At 31.8% G+C, this 19260-nt stretch overlaps 1 protein-coding gene across 1 annotated transcript in view; it reads left to right on the top strand.

Moving 5' to 3' along the window:
• The window catches only part of shg (DE-cadherin), a 158511-nt gene extending 151905 nt beyond the window's left edge, over positions 1–6606 (top strand). The window contains exons 23-25 of the mRNA XM_085956835.1: positions 681–848; positions 3143–3829; positions 6454–6606. Of these exons, the coding sequence (XP_085812961.1) occupies positions 681–848; positions 3143–3279 (305 nt within the window). The 3' untranslated portion in view covers positions 3280–3829; positions 6454–6606. The remainder of the gene's footprint in view (positions 1–680; positions 849–3142; positions 3830–6453) is intronic.
• The last annotated feature ends 12654 nt before the right edge of the window (positions 6607–19260 follow it).

Here is a 19260-nt window from a genome sequence, read left to right as displayed (position 1 = left end):
ATTACCCGATCTTGGGATTGGCGTTTTTTTCGATAGTTAATATTTTTATTTATACAAATAGCATTGATAAAATCGATCAAAAATGTCTAGTATAATAATTTATACTATTTAAAATATTTAATGTTAATATTGTGTACGTTCAATCTTGGAAATTCATGGGTTTAATGGAGTAAATAATATTGTAATATAGATAATAATGTGAAAGTAAAACAGTTTTTTTTTTATTTATTTAAGAAAAGATAACATTCATAAAATTAGGCGTAGAAACAAGTGCCGTCCAGTACGGCCGTGGCACTAGCGGTTAGACGCCGTTCGCGTGCCAGAACGTCAGTGGCGTCTAGCTGGTTAAATGAACGAGTTTATTATTTTTCTGATGTTCTTACGATTGCGTATGACAACAAAAAGTGGTTATTTATTATCCTTAAGCATCCGGTGATTCCTCATGTGACATGTGCGCACCTACATACACTTCACCAACGTAATTTTGTACACGTCATACTCATTGATTGTGATTGATAAAATAATCAATCCCGAAGGTTTCGGGATTATGTTTGCTAATCCCGGGATTCATAGCTATCGAAAACTGTCCGGAATCCCGGGATTGGATTCCCTAGTCAGTATTATAAGCATTTTAAAAATTAACACTGTTCCTAATTTTTTTCTCTCTCTTTTTTTATCAGCTTCGATGATGGACTCTCCTGTTCCGGTTCCGGACATTTCCGGTTTCTTGGACGATAAAAAGGACGTGATAGACCGCGATCCGGACACGAACCCGTTCGACGATGTCCGGCATTACGCCTACGAGGGAGATGGCAACACTACGGGGTCACTTTCGACCCTCGCCAGCTGTAAGTAAAATAATATCACACTATCTATTGGACTTTTTATGATAAAATTTGTGCATAATTAGTGTAATATTATTATAAGGTATTCATCGTCATCAGCCTATTTCAATCCCTTGCAGCATGAAGGCCTTTTCGAGCTGTCTCCAAGTTTATCGGTTCCCTGTTCGTCGCGGTCCACTGGATCGATTTGAGCTACCCCATCTCTACCCGCCATGTATATGCAGCCGCGCTTTGTGCACGGCCGCTTTCCATGACGCAATAAACGTGTCAGAATGAAAATATTTTAGTGCCACACTTCCTTGTCCCGAAGCGATGCTGCACGGGACTGATGTAGCAACCATGCACCTTAGTGCTTAAAGAAAGAGTTTTAGAAAATAAAAAGAATCTTGACTTGCTTTGCTGTCATTTATCTTTAATGACATGAGGTGTACTGAAACTCTGCCGAAACAGAGGAATCAAGAGTTGAAAGTGATAAATCTAAGGAGTGATCGAATATATTCGGTCCACTGGATTATTTCATTTGTCCAGTGGCCATAATGTCTACGAGTAATGTGTCCAGTGTAATTATGTGATAATTAGTCAGCTATTAACTGACTAAGTTAGAACAGATATACAAAGATTATTGTCGCCTATTAATTCAATTTGTCATATGTAATATTGCCATACATGTATACGTGAGCACTGAAAGCACACAGTGTCAGGTTGCTCTTGAAAATTACGATCAGACGTCAGAATGTACGATGATTTAATCATGTCCATATTATGTCCCAGATAGATGTTGTTTCAGACTTGCTCGTGCTGAACACTTAATCACAATAATTGTGTATAGGCAGTGCCAAATTTACTAAAGGGCTAAATGGCCCAAGGTCCCGAATTATTGGGGGCCCTTAAACCCGCCAAATAAATTGAAACAGTGCTGTTCACATATCTCATACTTACACGGTCAAAGACATACAATTTGAAGACGAATCAAATAATATTATCATAGAATTGTCGTGTAAAATTTCAGTTCTTTTGGATGCGTAATAAAAAATATAATTAAGAAAATATATACGAAAAAAGAACCGTTAAAGTTCCCACCACCACCCGTCATATATGCACAGCCGTGGATATGCACGGCCGCTTTCCATGACGCTTTAAATGTGTCTGAAAGAAGTGATTTTAAGTGCTCATTCCCGAGACGGAGCCGCACGGGACTGATGCTGCAACCATGCACCGTACCGTCCCTAAAACTACGTTATCTGTTTTTTGGGAACACTACTAGATATTAGTTCAGAGGGTCTGTAAATATGTCTAAAAAATCCACCGCAATCCGCCACTTTTGTCTTCGAGATATGTATTTATCTAGAAACCTATTTGAATAACCTCAACCCATAGTATTAAAATGTAATAAATACAATTCCACGATATCTACTGTCTTGTACGTATTTTTTTTATATCGTCACCGTACAGGCCAATTGGCGTAACCCTCACTTTTCACCGAAGTGACATTTTGATGGCAATGGACTTATTTCATACCCTTACAGTTACACGAACTGGCCAAGTATCATAAATCCCAAAAAAATATTTCATATCAAAATAATTCAAAACTATTTTTAAGCTATTTGTAACTCGATAAAAAATATTCCAGCCAAATGCTGAAACCCTCTGAACGCAAGCCACTGGTGTGTCAATAAAAGGAAATTCTCTATATGTAATGAAATAATATATAATAAATAAATATTATATGAAATAATATCGACCTTGGAAAGGAAAAAGGGCGCAATCCACACAAATCAAATTTTACAGGACGCACAAAAACGTTTTTGTTATGGTTTTTAGTCAAAGTTAAAATAGAAAATAGACATAACCTTGTGCATAATAATTATAAATTTGGTTGTTATATCCTTAATCTGATATTAATTATAGAGTTAATTTTAAAAAAAATCAACACAAATGATGTTTAAACTCTTTTTTTCCACGTTAATTCCTTCTTTTTTTAATTGCTAACTAAATTAAGATAATAAGTCGCCATTTGCACCTTACATCCTTTGGACACAATGTGTATTTAGTAATGTGCAACGTTATTATGCAATAAAACATATTTTGAAAAAAAACTGCGTGTTACGCCCTTTTTCCTTTCTACATTCGATATGTTAATCCAATGCTCATAGTTTTTTTTTCACTTCCTGTACAATTTGATATTTGAGGGTTATGCCAATTTGGCCTGTACAGTGACGATATATTCTTGTATGGTATATTCGTTTTAAGTGTAGTTGTCATTTTTTATTCTGATTTGTGTGATATTTTTCCTACAGGTACGGACGAAGGCGATCTGAAGTTCGACTACCTTTCGTCGTTCGGTCCTCGGTTCCGAAAGTTGGCCGACATGTACGGCGAGGCGCCTTCCGACGAAGATGAGAGCCAGGCGCCCGGAGAAGAAAGCTGGTGCTAGTGTGGTCTCAGAACGGCCAACCACAATCAACGCCTTTTAATGATTACCCTCCATCCACCGCGCAAAAAAAAAACTAACTATCGAAATTAACAAATAAAAACAGAACTATATCGAATTGCAAAATCACAGTGAGTTAATCCATATTCTGACGTTCGTAAAGCAGTTTCATGCAGACTCAACTTAAAGATGTCTTAAGTAAAAAAAAAATCTGCAAAAAAGGAATGGGCAAAAATATTACTAAATATGATTCTGCTCGATTAAAAATACAAGTCAAACGTCTATGACATTGTATAGCGATGTTTTAAGAGTCAATATTACGAAATCTGTTTAGTATTATTGATTTTTTCTTCAGTTAAAATTGGGCATTCACATTCCTCGAGTTTTAGTTGTAATTTTGACGTAATTTTAAAAAAAGTTACCAATATATTCACTACTTCTCCTTTACTGTTCAAACAGTGCAAAGTGAATGTCGGATTATTAGAGAATAATAGTTTTATCAATTGACACGGAGAACGTATTTCTCAAATCCTCCTAGAGTAGTAATGACAATGCATTCATCATCATCATCAGCCTGAATCTATCCACTGCTGGATGAAGGCCTCTTCAAGTTGCTTCCACTTCTCTCGGTCCTGTGCATTGCGTTGCCACGTACTTCCGCAGAACTTTATCATTTCATCGATCCAGCGGCCTCTAGGTCTACCTTGTGGACGTTTTGTACTTCTTGGATACCACTGGATGACTAGATTTGTCCAACGATTGTCTCTTCTTCGAGCTATGTGTCCAGCCCATCTCCATTTAAGGCTTTTAATAAACTTTATTACATCGCAAACCCTTGTCTGCTTCCTTATCCACTCATTCCTCTTTTTGTCCTTTCGCGTTATGCCCAGCATGCACCTCTCCATACCACGTTGTGCTACTCTAAGTTTCTGGATCTCTCTTTTACTTAGGGCCCATGTTTCACACGCATATGTCATCACGGGAAGCACACACTGGTTGAACACTTTGCGCTTTAGGCACAGTGGAAGGTCACTTTTGAAGACATTATTCAGGCGGCCAAAAGCACTCCAGCCTAGCTTTACTCTGCGAACAATTTCATCAAATATACATCCATCTATAGATACTTGTTGTCCCAGATAGATGTAGCTTTTCACCTGTTCGAGCTGAGTGCCATTGATGAGGATCTCTTTTTGGCCTGCAAAGCAGTTGAACATGACTTTCGTCTTTGTTACATTTATTTTCAAACCTACTTTGTTGCTTACTTCAGCGAGTTCCTGCATTCTGCTTTGGAGGTCTTCTGAGTCTTGCGAGAAAATTACTATGTCATCGGCAAAGCGCAGATGACTCAGGTATTCTCCATTTATGGGGATCCCTTTGTCATTCCAGTCAAGTTGCCTGAATAAGTCTTCAAGGGTAGCTGTAAATAGTTTAGGTGAGATTGTATCACCTTGTCGGACTCCTTTGCTGATAGGAAATCTGCGCGATGGTTTATGGAGATTTACAGATGCTGTTGCGCTACTGTATATATTATTGAAAATATTTATATAGCGTCCAGGGATTCCTTGTTTTCTGAGTGCGTCGAGTATTGAACATTTCTTTATCGAATCAAACGCCTTCTCATAGTCTATAAAACCCATGCATAGTGGCAGTTTGTATTCCTGGTACCGCTCTATGATTTCTCTGACGACTTGGATATGGTCCATAGTGCTGTATCCTCCTCTAAATCCGGCTTGTTCTCTCGGTTGGTTCTCGTCTAGTACATTTTGCAGACGGTTTGAGAGAATTTTTGTGAACGTCTTGTAGAGAATAGGGAGTAGACTTATTGGACGATAATTTGCTAGGTCTTCTCTGTCACCTTTTTTGTGAAGAATGACAATGCTGGCATTTTTCCATACCTCTGGGACATCCTCTTTGCATATGCAGGCTGTGAACAATTGTGCAAGTACTTCATTTGCATCCTTTCCTGCTTTTTTGAGGATATCTATCGTTAAACCGTCTTCCCCGGGGGCTTTCCCACTTTTCATGTAATTTAAAGCATGGGTTACTTCCCAGGATGTAATTTCGGGAGTATGGTCTTCCGAATTTCCATTTCTCTGAAGATCTAAGTCTATAGTCGTATTGTCAGTGTCATCACTGTAGAGATCGCTGTAGAACTCTTCAACTCGGCTTAACAAGTGTTCCCAATTTATGACGATAGAACCATCTTTTGCTTTTAGTGCTGTGATTTGACGTTTTCCTATCGACAAGCATTGCTTGTTTTTGTTTAGACTTCTGCCTGCTTTCACAATTGCTTGTATGAGGTTTACATTGAATTTACGAAGGTCTTCTCTAATCTTCCTTCGGAGGGTTTTGCAAAGTGATGAAAACTCCATATCGTTTTGTGCCTGTCTATCGCTCTTGGTTTTCCTTCTCTGCTCCATAAGATTCAATGTTGCCTTCGAAAGCTTGGTGGAAAGTGTAACTTCTGAGTTTTTTACGCCTATTTTTTCTGCACATTGTAGAATAATATTCGTTATATCCTCCGCGTTGGATAGGGAAACGGTTTCGTTCTCATCTAAGAAAGCCGATAGTGCATTTTTGAGTTCATTTTGGAATTCAGTATTGTTCTGCAGGTATACGCGAGCATTTGACTTCTTCTGCAGTTTGGATCTTTCTGATTTGACGTTCAATCTTATCTTACATCTCACCATCCGGTGATCACTGCCGGTGTTAAACTGATTGATCACTTTACAGTTTAAAAATGTATATTTTCTGTCAGTGAGGATGTAATCGATTTCGCTGGTCCTTCCTGTCGGGCTTCTCCACGTCCATTTACGTGTAGGTTTATATTGAAAAAAGGAATTCATGATGTGAAGATTGTTGGTTTCAGCAAACTCCACAAGCATGTCCCCTCTACCATCCCTTGAGCCATGTCCGAAATGTCCGACCGCTACGTCATCTCTTTGGTATGATCCAATACGTGCATTGAAATCTCCCATTATGATGTTGAAGTGGCATTTACTTTTATTTTTCAAGGATGTTATTTCCTCGTAAAACTCTTCCACTTTTTCATCAGGATAACTCTGTGTCGGAGCATATACTTGCAAAATCTGAATGCGGTACCTAGCATTGATTTTAAGTATCACGCTTGCGACCCTGTCAGAAATGCAGTTGAACTCGACTATGCGGTCCCTCCAGGCTTTATTAAGTATGCACAAACTGGATCATTCTTAACCTTTCTCTTACTGTGCTAATCAATTCCGTTCCATCATGTGCCATCGCATTGTGTTACAATACTAGTTTCACGAACAAAACGGTATTTAAAAATGGAAATACCGAAATAGGCAACATAAAAATATATTAACATTTCATCATTATTATTTGGTATTTGTTTTTTTTTCTTCTACATACTAGAAGTACGTATGAGTATTTAACTAATTTTTTAACAATTTATGGTAATATGAGTTGACATCACAGAGTGAGAATGGTTAACATTGTTTACGTAAAATATAAGTTTTTTTTTATATAGCCATTTAATTGCAGGGATTGTTTGACTCTTATAATATCGTTATATAAAATCATATACGGTTACGAAAATCATAATCATACTTAAATTCGACCGCAAAAATCACTTAAGTGTACTTGTCGAAGTTTCGTTTATGTTGTTTTTTTTTCATGTAAATACGCGATTTTATCGATTTGTCGCAATTTTTAATGTAATGCGTGAACAGGCGCGGTGAGTTTTGGCACAAGTTAGTGTGCCTCTCGGATCCGCGGCGATTTTTATTGAATGACTAAGATTTTTTGTTTATTTTTCCGTATTGTAATAAATATGAAAGTCTATTTAAATATTGAGCGAGCTTTTTTGTACCGGTCGCGAGGGGAGAGTGATATCGTCGCGTTATTCATTTAAGTGTGTGTATAGAAACAACGTGTCCAACTGGTACTTCTGCGCCATTAACTACGTATATACTCCCAAGGTATTGAATTTTGTTAAGTTGTGTAACAGTAATTATTAAACCTACTGCCAAAAGTGCGACATATCGTAACACTATTTATATTTTAAACGTGTTTCAGTACCGGTTATATCACGTCAAGCATCTTTTTTTTATAAACACCTTGTATAGTGGACCTTTAACAATTTAACTTCGTAGTAATTTCAGTAAAGTTAGCGCGTCTTCACACGGACACGTTTCTGCGGTCTGAGTTTTTCGACTCAACACTTATTTCAAATACGTACTCTTGAATAATTAAAAAACATGCGCGTGTGTATTTAAAGTTTCCCTTGATACTAATTTTGTATAGATATTTAAATCCGAGTTAAAGTGCATTTTTTATTATGATTGAGTGTCCGTAAAAGTAACCTTTATTGGAATTTTCCAGTTAGTATGTACTTTAATGCAATCAATTTAATAATATAAGGTCCACTATGTATTCTAATATTTCTATATCACTTGTTTACAGTCAACATGTGATATTAATAGTAATGGTTATATTTTTTAAGTAAATTTAATCGTACTGTTATCGATACTTACATATATTATCAACGACTACAAACGCACTGTTTCTGACATTTTTAAAACTCATTATAGTTTATTCCATAATTACTTTGAAATATCGGGTCGGGTGCAAAAATAACTATCGACTTTTACCGTTATGATTACTGATAAAATGTCAAGTTTAAGCAGCTGCTTGTATTTATTCACTCGGCCCGTCTTGAAAGATAAAATACAAAACGATTATTATCATACCATGAATGATCGATACATCATGTTAACGATATTTGACTGAGAGACCATAAAAATGTGACTGAAAATAAAAATAATCTGAAAACGTAACAGTTTTTAAACCTACGAACGGCCAAGTACTAACAAAGTACTGCTAATTGTCAATTTTTATTTAATTGTAAATTTTCTAATCAGTTATGTTTAATTATATTTCATAGTTTTTGGCTATCCCATCCGAATATAATAATTATTTAAGTCCGAGATCTAACCTCACATAGACCATAGTTGTCTGTCTTTTAAACCTCAAAATTTCGTCATATACATATGGCATACATGAAGTTTGTTGAAAAACAAAAAAATGTATCGCGATCCAAAAGTATGACCGCATTTTGCGGTCGATGCGATTGTCAAATGTGGTCCGTGTGTGTCAGGTCTTACTAATAATAATTGCGCAGAAATAATTAAAATTATAACACAACAAAATTATGATGGACATCAATTTTTTATCGTAAGATTTTCCCTGAGGTGTCTATAAATGTTAAAATTATATGAGTATGCAAAAGTTATAGTAAATTAATAATAATAAAAAAGATAATAGACTGACTAAATATATGGGTTGTTATTGTACGTAGATTTTTTTTACGAACTTTGAATGAGAGCAGTGAACATCGTTGACGTAGGTATGACATTTTTTCAATTAATGCTACATTTAAATAATGTGTTAAGGATAATATATTAATATTGTGTGTATTAAAATATAGTGGCGCACCTTTTTAAATTTTTAATAAGTATATCACAGTGGAACCTTTTTAAACGGTGATTTAATTTGTGATGTATGTGTATCAAAATAATAAAAAAAATGTGTTATGGCAGAATGATTATTGTTTTTTTTTTAATAATTAAAACTATAGTTATTAGATAATACTTATATATTTCCATTGATTTATTTTTGTATCGATATGTTTTCCCCCACTTTGTAGCATTCCATCGTTTTTTTAAGAAAATTTTATATTATGTTGACTTCAAAAAAAAAACACCTTAAACCTTTTTTTATATTATTTTTTGTATTTTTTTAAACTAACTATACCTTTGAGCTAGTGTGTGAACTATCAGTAAGTAACTATATGATTTAATCTAGCTATCTAGCTTTTTTTTTAAATTGATTCTAGTATAATATAGCTTATATTATACCGAAGATATTTCAATCACACTAAGTCAAATGTGAAGTTAGTACGAACGGATTTAATTTTAGTTAAATTTAATAATTAATTATGATTATTTTGAAAACGATTTTAAGTGCTATGTATTCTACTTATTGTAATATTAAGCTGTTTCATTGTGATAATTTAGTTACGTAAACACTTTTGATTTTGGTATAAATATTGTACATACATTATAATATTACTTACCAGCATTTCCTTTTAGGTTTCATTTTTTTATCATTGCTCTGTAGACATGGTTAAACCATTTTATAAGTAATTTATCTTTTCTTTCAATTGTAACAGCTACACTTTTTTGGTGAAGTAAATAAATCCTGGATCTATAAAAACTTCTTTTGTCATTTTCAATGTTGGTTGTTGGTGAAACAATTATTGTCATATGAATGGGTACTTAATAAAACAAAACTTACTATGTTAAACTACTAATATCTCAGTTCTCGCAAATTTTACAAGAACAGTCCTTTAATGACAGCAGATATTGTTGGAGACACGCCATGTGCCGAAAAAACTTAAATTCTAAGACTGTAATGTAATGTTAATACTAAAAAAAAAGACATATCGTCACCTTACTATTAAGACCTTGTAAGTCAGATATTATGGAAAAATTAAGTTTGTTCGATAAAATTTAAACAAAAAGCTTTTTAAATTATACCAAAACTTCGGCTCTTTGCTGCTGTTCATCTATCGACAAATTTTAAAAAGTCGTAGGTCTCGTGGTTTCAAACATGGAATTAAAACCTCGTATTTCACAACCAGTGTTAGCAGATTGATCAACTAGAGAGGTGTTTAAAATATTGTTTGTATTACTTTTTCCTTTCCTTCCCCTCAACATTCTTCTCAAACAGACTTCGAGATTTTAATAGTAAAGTGACGATTTACTTTATATGGAGGAATGCATGGCTAAGAAAAATGTTTTTTTTTGCTCTTGTAAGATTTACGATATATTTGAGAAGTTATGAAATATAAGCTATATACAGTTGTGACAGCCATACCATATTATGTGTATTGTGAAGTACATAATTTGCCACATACTTTTTTTTAACATGCTCTTTATTTATCATAATTGGTATGATGTTAAAATAAATAGAATTGTATTTATCCATGATCAAAAGTGTACTATGTAAGTTGTATTTTCGTGAATTTTAAATGTATTTATGATTATTTTATTTAGCCAAAATGATTACTCATGTAACTGCATTAGATCGCATGTTGTCGAATTATCCGAAGTAGGTAACTGCAGATATATGTAAAAAGAAAACATATATACGATATAAACTGATGTCTAAACTATCAACAGCGTATATAAATAATGATTTTAACTTAATACGGTTATTTTGGCGATTTGCGATTTTTTTCATGAGTAGGTATGATAATAAAAAGATGTTGCTGCCCTAGTTCAACTAACACATATCTCACTTTTATTTGATTTAAAAAAAATGCAATGCCAAAACGTTTAGTCCGATAATTCCATCATGTAACAAGAGTACCTAGGTACTAAGTAACTCTACTTTGAAATAAAACATATTAACAAAAATTTGAAAACACATAAAATTCACTATTTACAGACTATAAGGAATAGATGTTTATATTTTTAGCACTGTTAAATCAGTAGTACTTATATGAGAACTTGGAAGTGTTTTACAAAAAAAATCTTTTTTCAAATTCTTTAAAATTTTCTAATTGATACGTTACGTGGTATTAGAACTAGGGCAACGATGTACTTGTCCATTATTTTTCATTTTCTACATGTATTATAAATTTAAACTTATATTTCTTTTCGATGTACCTAACCAATATCTTCACAATATTGGTAATTTTTTTCACATTTTTATTTTATAAAATATTTTTTTGCTGAATAACAAAAAAAAAACATGACTCGATTTATTATACAATTCACGTAGGTAGCTCAAGAATTTCACAAACATTATATTTACGTTTGTTTTTTTTTTTAACAAGCGACCTATTATTTTGTTTATAATGGAATTAAATATAACATAAATTTATTTTCCACAGAGATAAACCGATAAAGTTATCTCTAGATCTCTAAAATAGTTTCCAAATGAACATGGTAGTGTTAATTCTTTTTTTTTTTTACTAGACATAGGTATATTATGAGTTTCCGAAAAATTTAATAACCAATAATTAATTTTGTTCTTCGAAATCGAAATCGTTGTATTTACTACAATCATTGCATTGTTCGATTTTTGAAAAATACTTTGTCTTATACATATAATATTTTATTGTTATTATAAGTTGACGGCTCTTTTTTTCATCACTGAAAGTCATATAAATTAGTTATTAATATTGCCATTATAAGTTTTGTATATTTTTATTGAGTATAAAATTATTCCCTTAAGTTATTTTAGGCAATAACTATACATATATATTAAATATTTAATTAGTATCGGTTTTATTTAAAAAAACGTGAATTTTAAATTCATAATTCCCACAAAAAAGATTTTCTGTACAACTAAATATATGAGCCATAGAATGGAATCATTAATATGTAACAATTATTAGTATTATTTTAAATTTCAAGGGGAAGTAATCATTTGTAAAAAAAAAAGTACTGCCACTAATGAAATAAATCGTTTATGTATTAAATTTCGTCACCCCAATACTACAACTAGATAACTCTGATTTGGTCATTGTTGGGAAAATAAAATACTTGATTAACATAAATCTAGGCTATAAAAATGGAAAATTGTGCTTGTCTAATTGGAAACAATTAAATAATGTTCAATTGTATGACAAGATATTGTAGATTTATTATTTTATTTATTTAATGCATCTATGGTTTTATCATTATATAGAGAAGAGAATGTAGAATGTATGATCAATAGCTATCTCAAAAACAGTGAAAATCAAGTTATCTAGTTGTAGTATTGCGCGGTGACGATTTGTTTAATTCCTCAAAACCGGCACAATTAGTATATAATAATATTATTATTGATGTGTTTAATAAAAACAATATCAGAGTTGTGCGTAGAAAAATTGTTTCTATTTTTTTTTGTAAAATAATATGATTATTGAATACCTACTACTATTTTTAATAAATAAATAATAGATTACAACAGTATACATATTATTTTGTTTTATTTTTTTTCACATATTTTTTTCACAGTACACACACCATTAGGGATTGCAATACCGGTATTTCAAAACCGGAATTCCCGTATTTATCAATACCGAAATACCGGTATTAAAAGTCCAAAATACCGGAATTTTTGAAAATGAATTATAAGTTATCTATCCAATATAGGTGCAATAATAATAAAACAAAATTCATCAAATATATTTATATAATTGTCGCGCCTCATAGGAGACAGATCCGTGAGAAATGTTCAATTATTGTATAATTATTGGTGACTGTACAAGCGTTGAATTTAAGAAACTTTTCCTACAGCCGGGCTTATTATTTGCACTTAATGAAATGTCTTTTTGAGGGCTTTTGTTAAAATTATCAATATATTCAAATTCAACATCATAAATGTAGGTAGGTAAGTATTTATGTTTTTGCTATAAATAATGTTTTCAATATATTTTAATAGCTATATTTACTGATAAGACCCACTTCTGTTTTTCTTAATATTTTAACGAATACCGGTATACATTAAGAAATACCGGAAAACCGGTATTGACATTTTCATTCGGTATCGCAATCCCTACACACCATGTCACATTGCGTTATTAATGATTGCTACAATACTATAATTATAATATCTTCTGAATGGATGCAAAGTTGGGTGTCTACAAAGATTTGAAGTGATACAAAGTCTTTTGACTTTAAGACAGATAAGCACTGCTTTTTTATTATATTATTGTGTATGTATTGATAATATACTACAGTTCTGCTGAATCCGAACGGTATTAATTTATATCTAAATGAAGAACCAAAGGGAATTTTCGAAATGAATAAGTTTGGTCATTAATAGTATAACCTCGGTGATTCGTGAATAGTGCACGTCGCACACTGTCATGCAATTTTATGTAAGAAATATAGTGGTATGGATGTGTAATAGACAACTTTTTAGGTTGAGGCAAACAAACGAAATCATCGCCTCGCGTAAAACGTCGGCGCTGTTATATTTTGAAACATCTGATAGTACCGTATATTAAATTGTAGTTGTAAATTGTTTATCTTCTTCTTTTTGCGAAGATTGGCGACCAAATTGTAATACCTACATCTCCATATTTCAGGCCGGCAATGCCTTAAGCCGTGTCCACATTGGCAACAAGTTTTTGGCAACCTCAAAAGAAATTATGATAATTATCGTAAAATTTAATGAGGTTGCCAGCATTTTGTTGTCAATGTGGACACGGAATTTAGACACTTATGGGCATTTGGATGTCATACTAATTTAGAAAATCTCTATCTATCCACGCGTCTGCTGCTCTCTAACTCTCCTTGAATTATGAGGTGGAATAATAAATATCTTATTTATGAAATTATGGCTGAAGTGTTCAGCTTTTTTGCGTTTTATGTTAGCTAGAATATAACTATCTGTCTTGTCGTGAGGACACCCATTACTGGTAACACTGTAAAACACTTATAATAATGCGTTTTTAACGTCGAGGTTTTCACTTCATATACCAGTAATAAAGGATTTTTTTTAAATAGTGTGATGTCGACGCGACGCAATAGGCCATAAACGGCCGGTCGTGTATGACCTACATGTTCGCGTCGCCGTGGGCGGTGGCCCTAATATCTTATTGTATTGTAAAATAATCGCCTTGGGTAATTATTATGGTAAACATATAAAAACAAAGTGTTTTTGTATTTAATTTCGCCCTCGTTACAAGATAGGTTGCTCTTCGCTGCCGTAGATCAATACGGATATAATGTAGAATCCGACTGCTCTACATCGGGTGTTTGGGGTTCTTAGAAGGTTCTTCATGTCTTCTCAATTATTCTAATGTTGATTTTATGGGCTGGACTTCACTGTACTCGTGGACGGCAAACAAAGTGTTTTTGTGGTCCATCCTCTTTACGATTAAATTAACATTATTTATAAATGATTACTATCGCACAGATATACGAATGGCAAACCCAAAAAGGGCGAAATTTAGTTTTTTCTTGTTCTACCTAAATAGTTGCGTTTATTCACATACATAAAACCTTTCCTATCAGTAATACAACATTCATTATTGCATGTAATAATATTTGCAATGACTAATATTAATTATAGTGTCCGAAGTCACACATTCATACCGACAAATTCTTTGAATTTTGACAGTTTATATTATAATGTAATAATGTTGCAGTGAGACATTGATAACACCTACTTTAAAAATTCAATCAAATAACCATTACATACCTACATAAGTACACATATATCATTGAAATGATTGAAAGGAAAATAAGCTGAAAAAAGTCATTCATATTATTAGAAAAAGATTGGAAAATACAAACACCTGTATTATACACAATTTATTGATTAATTTGACTTGGTGTTTACGATTTATTTGAATAAATACATATCACCATATCGAGTTATTATTTTTATATAAGTACAACATAAATATTTTAAATCTTTTCTTAAATATAAATATACTAATTTTCTTTTATTTAAATAAATGTCGCAAAAAATCTTTTTTTTAATATTGCAATATTATTTTCTTGAGTTTATCTTGCACAGTGAATATGGCTGTAGTATTGAGTTTGTTCGCATTTTGAAAGAATAAAAAACCTATATAATAATTATTTTATTAATTCTTATTTATCATCATAAAAAATACGCACTTTTGAGTTAAATGCGTACTCTACTGACCAAACTACGAAATGATAGATTGAACAAAATACTGAATATGACCAGTAGAAGAAACATGCCAAAATTTTCATAGTTTTGCATATAGAGATTTACTTTGGGTAGTTTTAATTTAAGCAGTTAAATAATTGTATTAAAATCACCACAGTAATTATCAATAAAAATGAAATATACTCATATTTTTTTAGAATTTATTAATTATGCCGCTTAACTATTTAATATTACAGTCTAATTCTCTGTGTTTTAATTATAGACATAGCACTATTGTATTATATTATTTTTTGTATAACTTTTTTGTGTAAAAACATCTTAAAAATTTCTTCGATGTTGATGAGTTATTTCGGCTGCTTCTCTAAACGTAATAAAATATACTATTTAAATCAACAAATCTTTAGAATAATAATAATTAAGATTATAATAATATAATATTCACGATATTGACTGCAGTGGATTTATATAATTAATATTAACTTAAATTACGAGCGATGAATGTTTATATAAAATAAATTTATTCAAAGATTTATCCACTTTTGCCACGGAGCGATAAAAACTATAAAGCGACTAGATGTATTTTTTGCCTTTACCGGGTACTGTAAAATGTGCTATGCATTATTCTTTATCGACGAGCGTAAATAAGTAAGATGATATCTTTATGTTGGGATTAGTAAAGATAATATGGCAATGGGAATTATGAAAATTCGCAATGACCTATGCAAATTATTAACATATACTTTTATAATAATAACAAAAATGTATTCATTGTCTGGTAATAAAATCTGTAGCAGGACCACACTGTATTTTTTACTCATACTACTAACTAAATAGGAAAATATTGATGTTAAAAGCTGTCAATTTTGTTCATGTAAAATCCATTTTATTAGGTAAATGAAAGAAATAATACTTGATCTACATAATTTAATAACGGTTGCGTAAATAAATCGTCTGCTTATTTAGTGATTCCCAACTGTTTTTGGTTGGGGGAACCGATGATTTTTTTTAATTGCGAGAACTTGAATCCTTATTGGGCTGACATATTACGTATACATAAAGCAACGTTTTAACTGTTCGTCGGACTTACTGGTTACAAAAATAACCACTGGTATATAGACTTTTTATACAATTGTTTCAATAATAACGTTCATTTGAACGTATAAACAAAGTAAATTTTAACATACTTAATGGGTTTATTATAATAACAGATTGCGGGAAATGCTCGATAACTTTTATTGCACTTTTACATAAAATGCTATAATTCATTAAGTTTTGCAAATTATCACGGAATCTTGGTTGAGAATCACTTACTTGGGAGTTAATTATCAACTTATAACAGGTGTTAATCGTTATTATATTATGTAGATTAATTATTAGGTACATTTTTTGGAAATTTTATTTAATGTATTTTTAGCTATTCACTAGTTGTTGATCAAAATTGAAAAGGCAGTTTATTTCATTTTTTAATTATTAATATTCCACACATATTTTGAAACAAGGTGAGAGATTTCTATTTAATTATTTTTTTTCTTTCTTTAACGAATTATTCCTATAATTATGTAAAAAAATTAATGCTTATTACATTTTGTATTGTTTTATGTAAGTCATATATTTGCTACCATTTTTTTAATTTATACATTTATTTGATTTAAGCAAACTAAAGCGTAAAAATCAATGATGAAAAATTATTTTATTTTCAATGGTTTTTAGAATTTTCCAGCCATTAATAATTAATGTTGTATAAATTGGCGATGGTCTATAAGAAAGTGATGTAAAATTAGTATTTTTAATGCAGTAATTAATTAAAGAATTATGTTAAATAATATTATAATAGATGTAATTGAATAAAATTTGTACCATGTCTCGTATTAAGTTTATTAAAACGGTTTGTTTAATGTACTGATGGCGAAGCATTTATCAGGTGTAATAAAAATTTTGACAAATAAAACATGACTTTTTATTAATAACGTTGTATATTTGAGAACCTTCGTTAACCATAAAATGAAGTCAACGATTACCAGAAAACTACATCAGTATGTTTTCAATGACCAAATTGTATACTATGCATGACTACGTGTCTGTCTATGTTGGTTAGGTTAGGCGAAAAAGCCAACAAATTCTCAGCGTTCAAAAAGTCTCCAGCGTTTTAGATCATATGATAATATCTCATATTATCTTAGCCTTGATCATTAGAATATGAATCACGCACTCTATAATTCCTTCCTGCCCAATGATCATGAAAAAACGTGTCGTAAAACAATTTTAATAACAGGGGAAAGTCACCTAACAGTAAAATGTTATAAATATCATGAATTAATTAAGTAAACATATAATTTAAAAATATCTCATGCATACCTATATTATATTGCCCACTAGATAAATATCATTTTAGAAAATAATATGACACTCGACGAGACTTAAAACTGTATCCACTAGACTCTCGCCAGTGTGATTTTCTAATTGCTACGTCCCTTCGGTGACGTATTATTTTTTCTAAAATGGATTTTTTCTAGTTGACATATGCATGAGATCTTTTTAAATTATGTATGTTCAATAATATATAGTACCTATGTTACATTCTTAAATTTTTTGAATTATCCGTTGAATGCAAGAAGTGGATTATTATTATTATTATTAAATAGTAAACGCATAATTTCTTGATAAAAACTAGAGGAACATCGGGCATAATGGTATACATAAATGAAACAAGGCGGAAAAGTCTCATTTAACAATAAGAGACGAATGTCTAAATTTCGAATTTATAATATAATAATGCGTCCTTTAAATTAGTTTTTATTGCACTTAATTGAAAAAAAAGCTAAACATAATAATAAATGCCCAATATGCCTTGTATACGGGGTGGAATGGCGGATTTTCAAACGAGCAAGAATGATACATAAAAGCAATATGTGATTTGATGTGTTGGCCTTCATCATCATGTGTATAATTGTTGCATACATATGAACAATGGTTCCATTATTTGTACATTTCACATTTGTACGAGCTTGATGTCGAATCTAATATAAATATACTCAGAATATGCAATATAATTGTTTTAATTGGTATAATTAGACGAGTTACAATAAATTATTGTGGTTTTATTTACTGTCCCAGGATTTTCTTATAGTAAATAATATATGATCGTTATTGTCTCCTATAGTCTATACCAGGGGTAGTTAACCTGGTCCCTACCGCCCACTAGTGGGCGTTCGAGCTTTCATGGTGGGCGGTAGGGGTCTTAAAAAGATTTTCATTATGTTTTCATAAAATTCCCCTTGACAATTTAAATTTCAGAAAATATACTATTTGTATCGCTCTCCGATAAGTTTAGTTCACGTTATGTAAGTGAAACTAAATGGCGCTATAGTGCGACCGCAAACAAAAGAGCCTCGTCCCAGAATGAATGGAGATGATTTTACTTGCAGTAACTCTGCTTTATAAATTTTGTAAAGTAAAATTACTTCCCGACTTTATAAATTAGCATTACTGTGGAACCGTTGGGCGGTTAGAAAATTTTACTACTAACAGAGATACAAAAGTGTTCGGTAGGTGTTAAAAGGTTGACAACTCCTGGTCTATACCATTATGATCAATTTATTACGCCTCGTATATATATTATATACAATACGATATAATATATTACTTGAATATATTATTATTGCTACATTGCTAGTCGTGTAGCAAAATACCAAAAAGCGAAGATACTTTAAAATGTTGATAACTCTTATACTTGCAAGACTCTGCAATGCGAAAGTACGACTTTAATGGTAAAATAATTTTCGTCAAGATAAAACTGGTTAAAAAATAACACGGGGATTTCGTTATACCTAACAGTCCCATATGCCCAGACTTATCCACCTAAAACTTGTAACAGTTTAGTGGGATCCTCGTTTTATAATAAATCCATATCACAATTGCATTAAACTGATATAGGGGATCGTCTAAACCAGTGGTTCTCACGTGAAATTTACCTGTGGCCGCACAATTGACATTGACAGGTCTATGGAAACGTCTGGCGGCCGCACCAAATTTAACTTTTGTTGTGATTAAAAAAAATAAAGCTAAATTTTATTTACTAAAAAATCAATTTATTGAAGACAAGTCCATTTAATAAAAGATATTTGAACATTTTAGTACATACCTATTTATTTAAAAATAATGCAAATGGAAATTCCTCAATACTCCTTTTTTCCAATGCCGCATGGCTGCTTCTAAGTTTACATCACTGTCAACCGGGATATTTGTTTTTTATGAAGTGCATTACACTGGACGATCTTTCACAGTATACAGTAATAGGAA

The sequence above is a fragment of the Rhyacophila brunnea genome, unplaced genomic scaffold, assembly GCF_057557595.1.
Source record: "Rhyacophila brunnea isolate RB1 unplaced genomic scaffold, BYU_Rbru_1.0 scaffold_6, whole genome shotgun sequence".
NCBI lineage: Eukaryota > Metazoa > Arthropoda > Insecta > Trichoptera > Rhyacophilidae > Rhyacophila > Rhyacophila brunnea.
This window is presented reverse-complemented; position numbering and strand designations above follow the sequence as displayed.